This window comes from Acipenser ruthenus, chromosome 38 (genome assembly GCF_902713425.1).
Source record: "Acipenser ruthenus chromosome 38, fAciRut3.2 maternal haplotype, whole genome shotgun sequence".
Lineage (NCBI taxonomy): Eukaryota > Metazoa > Chordata > Actinopteri > Acipenseriformes > Acipenseridae > Acipenser > Acipenser ruthenus.
In genome coordinates, this window is record NC_081226.1 from 495,976 (window position 1) to 506,646 (window position 10,671).

Sequence of the window (10,671 nt, forward strand, 5' to 3'; positions counted from 1 at the left end):
CTGAAGAGGGGCACACGTTCCCCTGACCAGACCTGTCAAGTCACGTTAGCGTTACTGACAGGGAGAGCGCGGGGGGAGGGGGGGGGGGGGGGTTTGAGAAGAAGAGCTGGAGTGGATTACTAGTGACAGCGTGACAACACTGGCAGGGCTGGTTTTGATGTTTAAATAAAACTGCATCTCCAACAAATGTGTGAATGAGACATCCTTTCTCTGCTTCACCAGCACAGAGCAGAGGGAGGCTGTTCAGAGAGTATAAGAGCCTTCTTTCAGCGTTTTCTGCTCCACCAGCACAGAGCAAAGGGAGGCTGTTCAGAGTATAAGAGCCACCTTTCAGCGTTTTCTGCTCCACCAGCACAGAGCAGAGGGAGGCTGTTCAGAGAGTATAAGAGCCTTCTTTCAGCGTTTTCTGCTCCACCAGCACAGAGCAGAGGGAGGCTGTTCAGAGAGTATAAGAGCCTTCTTTCAGCGTTTTCTGCTCCACCAGCACAGAGCAAAGGGAGGCTGTTCAGGGAGTATAAGAGCCTTCTTTCAGCGTTCTCTGCTCCACCAGCACAGAGCAGAGGGAGGCTGTTCAGAGAGTATAAGAGCCTTCTTTCAGCGTTTTCTGCTCCACCAGCACAGAGCAAAGGGAGGCTGTTCAGGGAGTATAAGAGCCTTCTTTCAGCGTTCTCTGCTCCACCAGCACAGAGCAGGTTAAATGGGAGGTTAAGAAAATGTATCGACACTGAACAATGCTGCCCTCTAGTGGTGAAATCTTGCAATGCTGGTAAATACAGATAAGAAACAAGAGTTTATTTCCAAACAGCTTCAAATCAGTTTATTGGTTTATTAACACGGGGGGGGGTACAGCAATTACAGGAGAGGATAAATGAAGCAACAACAACAAAAAAAAAAGCCTGTACAAAAATCACCAAGCATTTACAGATCAGAAGAGAACATCTTACACCAGCTCTGCCTGTCTCCGTGCAGTCAGCCCTCGTCCTGGACCTACTGTCTGTCTGTCTGAGTATTTACAGGATCCTACGCTCTAACTGCGAGACTTCATCTCTCTGAAGCCCAATCTGTTTGTGTGTCAGAGTTGCTGAGCAGGTAAGTTTGCCCACCTGTTTGTTTGCGTCTCGGGGTGAGTGTGTCTGTCTGTGTCTGAGTGGGTCTCAGTGTCTGAGTTCATCAGTTTGACTGACTGTGTCGGTTTGTTTGAGCGTGTCTGCATGTCTGTCTGCATCTGTGGCTCAGTTGCTGAGCGTCTGTCTGTCTGTCTGTTTGTGTGTGTGACTGTCTCAGTCCCTGTCTGTGACTCTCAGTGTGTCGCAGTCCCTGTCTCTCTGGCTGTGTCCCTGTCTCTCTGGCTGTGTCCCTGTCTCTCTGGGTCTCACATCAGCTGCAGGCTGTCCTCCTGCATGTTCTCCAGGGTGATGTTCTCCAGCTGCAGCCCGTTCTCCAGGGCTGCCTGGTAGATCTCGATGGTCTCCACGATGGGGAGGGTGGAGTCCGAGGTCTCGATGATAGCGATCGCGTCTCCAAACTCCGTGCACATGATGGTGGGGGCCTGCAGCTGCAGCCGGGGAGCAAGGGGTTAATCACGAGCACGGGAACAACGCTGATCACCACCACCATCATCATCAGATTAATGAACACAAAAACACACACACACAGTATCTCATACAGCTATAGAAACACACACAGGAATTATCGAAACACAAACAGTGTCTCACGTTACTAGACAAATACACACAGACAAGCAGTACCTAACACTGCTATAGCATACACACACACACACAAAATATATGATACTGCTAGACACACACACACGCAGAATCTGATATTGCTAGACACACACACACACGCAGAATCTGATATTGCTAGACACACACACACACGCAGAATCTGATATTGCTAGACACACACACACGCAGAATCTGACATTGCTAGACACACACTGAATCTGATATTGCTACACACACACACACACACACACACACACAGTGCATCGTACAGAACTACACACACACAAACAGAATCTGATACTGCTATCAAACACACACACACTCAGTCTATCTCAACGCTCACCTGCTGCTGCTGCTGCTGCTGCACCTGTATCTGTATCTGCCCCTGCCCCTCTCCCTGCTGCTTGGCGTGGGTCTTGCGGTGGCTGCGCAGGTTCGAGAAGGTCTTGAAGGCCTTCCCGCAGGCGGGGTGGGGGCAGCGGTGCGGCCGCTCCCCGGTGTGCGTGCGCCGGTGCTCCGCCAGGTGCATGGACTGCACGAAGCGCTTGGGGCAGATCTCGCAGCCGAAGGGCCGCTCCCCGGAGTGGGTGCGCCGGTGCTCCCGCAGGTGGGTCGCCTGCCGGAAACGCTTCCCGCACTCCGGGCACGGGTAGGGCCGCTCCCCCGTGTGGATGCGCTGGTGCAAGGACAGCCCCGACGCCGACACGAACGACTTGCCGCACTCCGCGCACTTGTGGGGGCTCAGACCCCAGTGCCGTCGCTCGTGGAGGTTCAAGCTGGCCTGGAAGGGGAGGAGGGGAGGAGGAGAGGGGGACACAAGAACGAAAGAGTTTGTTAGTTATTATTATTGTTATTATTATTATTATTATTATTATTATTATTATTAATGAGTCATTCAGCAGACACTTTTATCTGAAGTGACTTACAGAGACTATGGGGGTGAGCTATGAATCATCAACAACTGCTGCTGCTGCTGCTGCAGAGTTGCTGTCTGGACGGGCTGGTTAGATGGCTGAACCGAACGGCCAATGAGATTTATGTTTACTGCAGTGTGTAACAGTGCAAGCGATGCGACGTACTGTACATGTGGAGGTGGAACTGGAAGAAACGCTGATCTGCGTGACTCAGTTTAGTTTCAATCACACTGATGAAGGCACTAGAGCCCAAACGCTGGTCTGCGTGACTCGGTTCAGTTTCAATCACACTGATGAAGGCTCTAGAGTCCGAATGCTGGTCTGCGTGACTCTGCCCCGCTCTCGGCCCCCCTTCCTACCTTGTTGGTGAATCCCTTTGGGCACTGGGAGCACTTGAAGGGTCTCACCCCGGTGTGGGCCAGCTCGTGAAGCCGCAGGTTAGCCGGGGAGTTGAGCCTCTTCCCGCAGGTCAGGCACTCGAACCTCTGCTTGGCGAGACCACCCTGGGACCCGGCAGCACCCCCACAGCGGTGCTCCGCTAACTTCTGGGGTTCCACGAAGGCGGCCCCGCAGCTCTGACAGCGGCTGGGCTCCCTGCCCTCGTGGCTCAGCCTGTGGAGCTCCAGCATCTTCCTGCGCAGGAAGGAGCTGTGGCAGTCGGGGCACTGGTAGGGCAGCACCCCGGTGTGGACGGAGCGATGCGCCGCCAGCTTGGAGGGGCGGGTGAAGGCGGCATCGCAGTCCTGGCACTGGAACGGCGGGCTGGAGGAGTGGAGGAGCCGGTGCTGCTGCAGGTTCGAGGACTGGGTGAAGGCTCGCCCGCACTCCTCGCACTTGTACGGGCGCTGGCCCGTGTGGGTCAGGCCATGCCGGGTCAGGTTGGCGAGGGAGGAGAAGGTCTTGCCGCACTCGCTGCACTGGAAGGGGCGCTCGCCAGTGTGAGTGCGCAGGTGGTTCCGCACGTGAACCTGCAAGAACCAAAGAGCCACGCTTAAATCTGGATTCAAAACTTATTTTATATATATTATATATATGGGGCAGCAGTGTGGAGTAGTGGTTAGGGCTCTGGACTCTTGACCGGAGGGTTGTGGGTTCAATCCCAGGTGGGGGGACACTGCTGCTGTACCCTTGAGCAAGGTACTTTACCTAGATTGCTCCAGTAAAAACCCAACTGTATAAATGGGTAATTGTATGTATAAATAATGTGATATCTTGTAACTTGCTAAGAAATAAATAATAATATATAAAATATGTTTTTTTAACCTAAGCTTTCATATTTTTATTTTTTTACCTTTTATATAAAAGAAAAAAAGAAAAAAAAAAGCTTTTTATATCTTTTCTAATTATACTATCAAAACTGTACGTTTTTATTTTTGAATTCCAATTTTATAAAAAAATTTTGTATTAGACTTGAGGACGCTGCCGGAGCCAATCGCAGCTCGGAACGTCTTCTCAAGCCCTGGCTGGTCATCAGCTTCCTTCACACACACACTGACACACACACACACACAGACACACACACACAGACACACACACACACTGACACACACACACACACACACACTGACACACACACACACACACACACACTGACACACACACAGACACACACACACACACAGACACACGCACACACACACACACACCTGTTTCTTGAAGCCTTTCCCGCACACGCTGCACTTGAACCTGCGCTCCAGCGTGTGCACCGTCCGCTTGTGTCGCACCAGCCGGATCTGCGCCGGGAAGGACTTGGGGCACAGCGGGCAGGGGAAGCCCCCTGCCTCCGCAGCGCCCCCCGGTGCCTGAGCCAGCGAAGCCGTCGGGGAGGGAGTCGGGTCTGGCAGGCTGGCAGGATTGCTGTTGAAATTATCACCAGCAGCAGCAGGAGCAGCAGGTGTATTATTGCTGTTATTACTATTACAGGTAATCTCTATAGTCGCAGAAGACTTATTGCCCCCAATTCGCTCATCCTGATCAATATCGAGACCCTCGTTGTTTCCGTTTTCTGATCCCTGCTGCTGTTCTGCGTTGCAGTTCGTTGGTGCTGCAGTACCGCCTCCCGCGGCATAGGGGGCGCCACCTATTCCATTCCCCTCTCCCTGCTGCTGCTGCTGGGCAGAGCCTCTCTCCTGCTCTCCGTGTTCTTGAAGCTCCGCCTCTCCTTGGCGCAGGTTGGTTGCCGGTGATGATGTCACCGCCAGCGGGGGCTGTGATGTCATTTTCATCGTCACTGTCGTCAGCAGCAACGGGGAGTTCTACAGGTAAAGAGGAAGGAAGGAACAGGCGAGTTATAAATAAATAGATAAATAAATCGATCGCACACAAACCTGGATAAACGGCAGACGGGAATTTTAACAAACGGAGAGAGAGAGAGAGAGAGAGACAGAGAGAGAGAGAGAGAGAGAGAGAGACAGAGAGACAGAGAGACAGAGAGACAGAGAGACAGAGACAGAGAGAGAGACAGAGAGACAGAGAGACAGAGAGACAGAGAGAGAGAGAGACGCCTGTACATTTCTCAAACAAAACACAGCCCCTTTACCGCGTGGACGGTTGCCGTGGCATTGCCGGGGCTCGACGGGACCCCGCTCTTGCCCGTGTGGGTGCGCCGGTGGTACAGGTACTTGGTCATGTTGGTGAAGGTTTTGGCACAGAACTGGCAGCGGTGGAGGGGCTCAGCCGCATGGGTCTTCCTAGGGGAGGGACAGAGGAGGGGGGGGGGGTTAAACTGGTTAAACTGGGACAGCTTCCAGTATGGGCTTAATAACACCCCTACGCCGACTGTAACACACCCTGACGCTGAAACACACACATAACACACACACTGAAACACACACAACCAGAGACACACTCAAACACACAACACCAACACACACACACACTGACCTACTAACCCTCCTACATACAGAAACAGAGACCCACTCTCTCTGAAACACACACACACACCAGAGACACCCGCACTGCCCCCCTCCCTCCCACCTGTGCACCACCAGCGTCATCTCGGTTGCGAAGCCCAGCCCGCAGTCCAGGCAGAGGTGCAGCGCCTCTCCGCTGTGCAGGCGGGCGTGCTGCTGCAGGGAGCCGGGCTTCTTGAACACCTTGCTGCACTCTGGGCACTGGTGCGTGCCGTCCTGGTGCACCTTGCTGTGCGCGGAGAGCCGGTTGGCTGAGGTGAAGAGCCGGCCGCACTCCGGGCAGCGGAACTCCTCAGGGGCGTGGTGCAGCCGCCGGTGACGCCCCAGCTCCTCCGCCGTGCAGAACAGCAGCCGGCACTCTCCGCAGCGCCGGGAGGAGGGGGAGGGGGAGGGATGAGGGAGCAGCGGGGAGAGCTTGAGGAGGGGGGCGCTGTTCTGACCGCCTCCCTCGTAAACGATGACGAAGTTCTTCATCTTTCCCGACGCGTCGCCGTTTTCCGCCTTCGACGTTTGGTCCTCCTTTTCGCCTCCCTCTTCCTCTCCTCCTCCTCCTCCTCCTCTTCCGTTCACCTCCTGCGGGATCACCGTCTCCCCGCTCTCTTTGTCCGCTTCCATGAAATGCGCCCCCTGGTGTTCCAGGAATTCCTCCGGCGTCTGGAACAGGAGACCGCACTCCGAACACTCGTACGGATGCATTTCCATCGGCTCCGGCTCCACCTCGCTTCGATGCTGCTGCTGTTCCTCCTCCGAGGCAGCAGGGGGCGCTGCGGCGGCGGCCGGCAGTCTCTGGTAGGAGTGCTCCGTCCCCCCCGAGCAGGCTATCAGGAGGTTCCCCCCTTCTCCCCCCGCCCCGGGCTGCGTGCGAGTCAGGAAGAAGGGCTGAGGCTGGGTCAGGGAGGCCGGGTTTTTGCTGCTGTGCTGCGCCGTCGCCGCGGCGATGGCCTGCGCCGAGCAGATCTGCAGCTGCAGGGTCGCGGTTCCTGCGATGCCAGCCAGGCCTCGAGAGGAACTCTGCAGCTGCCGGGACGCCAGGACCTGCGCAGAAACAGAGAGGCGGGATTTCAAAGAGTTTACTACTGTCTTTAAAACAAACGCCAATGTTGTTTTTATTTCTTTTTTTAAAAAAGGAGAAAAATCCATCTGTTGACTCAACAAAACTTCTATGAAACGCCTCAGCGATGTCACTGGGGGTCTCTTAAGCACTCTCGGAGTTGCTTGTTCCTCAGTTTTGTACACCGCTGTTGAATTTTCATTCACAGAGACATTCACACAGAGAGAGACGCACAGAGACAGACACAGAGTCACAGAAACACACACAGACAGACAGAGTCACAGAGTCACACACAGAGACAGACAGACACAGAGTCACAGAGACACACAGAGTCACAGAGACACACACAGAGTCAGACAGACAGTCACAGAGTCACACACAGAGACAGACAGAGACACACACAGAGACACAGAGTCACAGAGACACACACAGAGACAGACAGACACAGAGTCACAGAGACAGACAGACAGACAGACAGACCGACCTGAGCCAGGGTTAGAATCTCCCCTTCCCTCTCGTAGTGGTGCTCACTCAGAACCAGGTTCTGCAGATTCAGAAACGGGCCTGCGGGACCGTCTGTCTGAACCAGAATCTCTGCATGCTGGGTCTGCTGGAGGAGAGGGAGAGAGAGAGAGAGAGAGAGAGAGAGTGAGAGAGAGAGAGAGAGAGAGAGCTCGCTAGGGTTATTACTGAACAATCCACTCCTAACTAACATCTTTGAATGTATTTCTTCTCTTTGAAATAAAAAAAAAAATTATAAATCATGCTTCACATCCATAAAGGCATCTCAGAGCGCTTTACATAAAAGCAACATAAAGCACAGACCAATGAGAAAATACACCCAATCAGAATTAACGATGAAATGAAATACAACACATGTATATATCAAATGATATAGAAGTGAACCGCACTGACCGGTCCTGCAGGGTTGGAGGTCTGGGACAGGGGGGCAGCGTCTCTGCTTCCCTGGGGCTGGGGCTTGCTGTGAGTCTGCCTGTGAGCCAGCCACACCTCCGGCGAGTCAAACAGAGCCTGGCACTCCAGACACTGGTAATGAATCTGGTGGGTACTGGGGGGCACGGCTGCGAGGGCAGCCCCGCCAGGACTCTGCTCCGCTTCTCCCTCCTCCATGAACTCTCCAGCGGGACCTGGAACACACGGGACAAACTCCATCCAAACTTTCACGTTCAAAACCGCACTCTGTTTTTTCAATTTCTTTTTTGGGCTGGGCTACAAAGCAGCAGTGTGTAATTCAGTATGTTAACAAGGTATCATTATTATAGGGCAGCAGTGTGGAGCAGAGGTTAGGGCTCTGGACTCTTGACCGGAGGGTCGTGGGTTCAATCCCAGGTGGGGGAACACTGCTGCTGTACCCTTGAGCAAGGTACTTTACCTAGATTGCTCCAGTAAAAAAACCCAACTGTATAAATGGGTAATTGTATGTAAAAATAATGTGATATCTTGTAACAATTTTAAGTCGCCCTGGATAAGGGCGTCTGCTAAGAAATAAATAATAATAATAATATTATAAAGCAGGTTTGCATTCGACTTTATGAAGCAGGGCAGTGATGCCCGAGCTGCACGCAGCGAAGCGCCCCCTGCCTCCTCACCCTGCTGCTCTGCCACGCCTCTCATGTGCAGCTCCTGATGCTGCAGCAGCTCGTCGGGGGACACCAGCAGCTGCCCGCACTCCAGGCACTGGTAGTGGTTCTCGTGGAGCCCGGCCAGACCCGCGATGTGGATCTGCTCTTCCCCTTCCTCCCCCTCCCGGACAGGAACCCCCTCCTCCTCTTCCAGCTCCACCAGCTCCCCTCCCTCCCCCTCGTAGAGGGCCCCCGCCGAGGGGAAGTGGCTCTGCTGGTGAACCAGCACCTCTTCCAGCGCGTTGAACAGCTGCCCGCACTCACTGCACATGTACTGGTGCTGCACGTACATCGAGGAGGGGGGGGAGGAGGAGGGGGAGGGGGACCGGGGGCACTCCACCATGAACTCCGACATCATCTCGGCCCGTCCGTCCGTCCGCGAGACGAGAGGGACCGGCGCTCGCTGTCCGTCTGTCTGTCTGTCGGCCCTTCTGTTTTTTTGTTCTTTCACTGTCCGTTAGCTCTTGCGTGTTTGGCTTCTGGGGCTGTCTGTCACGAACGGAGAGCTGGTATAAATAAACAGCGTTTCCGTCTGTCCGTCTGCAACAACAGACTTGAAGAAGCCTGTCACTGTCTGTCTGTCTGTCTGTCTGTGTGTATATTTAGCTTTTTGCTGACACCCTTATCCCCTGTCTGTCTGTCTGTCCAGGGCTGGGGTCAGGGCTTTGACTGCTCTTGAGAATGAAGCCCCGCTGTCTGTCCGTCCGTCCCCTTCTCAAACACAATCTCAAGGCTGCCCTGTATCTTCTGAATACACGATGCTGGTGACAATCCTCCTGCTGCTCAGAGTCACGGCTTCAGTTTCATTCCAACTCTTCTTGTCTTCTGGGGGGGGGGGGGGGGGGAATAATGCAGCGACTTTTTGTCTTGTTTGAAAAAGTTCAGAAGATGAAAAAAAAAAAAAGAAAAAACCTGCAATTAAACAACAAAAATAAAATTAGTGGATGACAATTAGAAAAAATAATAATTAGAATGACATCACCCTCCCTTTTTTATAATTGATGATGATGATTATTATTATTATTATTATTATTATTATTATTATTATTTTAAAACGGTTTGTGTGAACTCTATGGAGTTTGAGAAGATAAGATAAGATAGACATAGATAGATTACTTTATTATAGAGATTATTTTAAATACTGCTCAACGCAAGACGGTTACCTACATGAATAATAATATGTAACCGCGATCTGTGTGTGTGTGTGTGTGTACATTTTTTTAAAGGTCTGTGAGAACTCTATGGAGTTGGAGAAGTTGCCCTAACTTTGAAAACAAACACACGCGTTATGAAACAGATGCGTAGCTAGGAAACCTAACACGGTACAACTATAGAGTCGACTGAAATGAAAGGGGGGACATACCGGTCCGCGGTGTTATTTATGGGTGTATAATGGTTTCCTAGGCTGGGCGGGCGCTCTGTTATTTTCTGCTCCTCTCCCTCCCTCCCTCCCTCCCTGTCTCTGTGAGAGACCGGGCGCTCCGGCAGCCTCGCTCACCGGCTCCAGGCGGTCGTGAGGCGGCGCTCTCTCGTTTTCTGCTCCTCTCCCTCCCTGTCTGTCTCTGTGAGAGACCGGGCGCTCCGGCAGCCTCGCTCACCGGCTCCAGGCGGTCGTGAGGCGGCGCTCTCTCGTTTTCTGCTCCTCTCCCTCCCTGTCTGTCTCTGTGAGAGACCGGGCGCTCCGGCAGCCTCGCTCACCGGCTCCAGGCGGTCGTGAGGCGGCGCTCTCTTATTTTCTGCTCCTCTCCCTCCCTCCCTGTCTCTGTGAGAGACCGGGCGCTCCGGCAGCCTCGCTCACCGGCTCCAGGCGGTCGTGAGGCGGCGCTCTCTCGTTTTCTGCTCCTCTCCCTCCCTGTCTGTCTCTGTGAGAGACCGGGCGCTCCGGCAGCCTCGCTCACCGGCTCCAGGCGGTCGTGAGGCGGCGCTCTCTCGTTTTCCACTCAGGTCTACAGCAGCGCGGCCAGGCCCGGGCGATCCTCCCTGCTCTCAGCCTCCTGCTCGTTTATACTCAACAAACCGGGGGACCTCCAGCACGCCGCCCTGGCGGCTCCCGGGCTCTAGAAGGGCTCCCCCCCACCCCCAGCCGATGAACCCCGCTTTCCGCGTGTTTTGACCCCGTTTTCGCTCGTCGCGGCGATAAATCCCGCTCCAAACCCCCCGAAAAGTAAATTAGACTCACCAATCTGCTGCAGAATCCACGCCGCCCTGCCAGATAGAACACGTGACCCGCCGGACAGCCCATTGGAAGGGCCGGCTGCCACTCAAGAGCAGGTCGCCGTGCAAGGCATAGAGGACTTGCGGGTGACGTCAGCCGGGAGCGACACCGAGGTTGCGGTCGCCGTTGTGGAAACGAATTGCCTCAATAATAACTAACTAACTAACTAACTAACTAACTAACTAACTAACTAACTAACTAAGCCTTCG

At 53.7% G+C, this 10,671-nt stretch overlaps 1 protein-coding gene across 4 annotated transcripts; it reads right to left on the bottom strand.

Moving 5' to 3' along the window:
• Positions 1-790: 790 nt before the first annotated feature.
• On the bottom strand, positions 791-10,606 carry LOC117968515 (zinc finger protein 574-like). Of its 4 annotated transcripts, none has more exons than XM_059008890.1 (10): positions 10,427-10,606; positions 8,215-9,159; positions 7,520-7,752; positions 7,089-7,214; positions 5,618-6,588; positions 5,181-5,331; positions 4,288-4,896; positions 3,001-3,609; positions 2,071-2,508; positions 791-1,549 (listed from the first exon to the last, which is right to left on the bottom strand). In XM_059008890.1, the coding sequence occupies exons 2-10, from the start codon at positions 8,603-8,605 to the stop codon at positions 1,373-1,375; spliced, it is 3,705 nt and encodes a 1,234-aa protein (XP_058864873.1). In that variant the 5' UTR covers positions 8,606-9,159; positions 10,427-10,606; the 3' UTR covers positions 791-1,372. The 4 variants fall into 4 exon arrangements, with proteins under 4 accessions (XP_058864873.1, XP_058864870.1, XP_058864871.1 ...); XM_059008887.1 differs by having other exon boundaries at positions 791-1,555; XM_059008888.1 differs by having other exon boundaries at positions 791-1,555; positions 9,611-10,606.
• Between the last annotated feature and the right edge of the window lie 65 nt (positions 10,607-10,671).

What these genes read in the sequence shown, in the direction of transcription:
- LOC117968515 (XM_059008887.1), bottom strand. Translation starts at nt 8,605, where the DNA reads ATGATGTCGGAGTTCATGGTGGAGTGCCCCCGGTCCCCCTCCCCCTCC. An exon ending in CCTCCAACCCTGCAGGACCG is followed by an intron (nt 7,215 to 7,519) that starts GTCAGTGCGGTT and finishes CCTCTCCTCCAG; the next exon opens with CAGACCCAGCATGCAGAGAT. An exon ending in ATGACGCTGGTGGTGCACAG is followed by an intron (nt 5,332 to 5,617) that starts GTGGGAGGGAGG and finishes TCCCTCCCCTAG; the next exon opens with GAAGACCCATGCGGCTGAGC.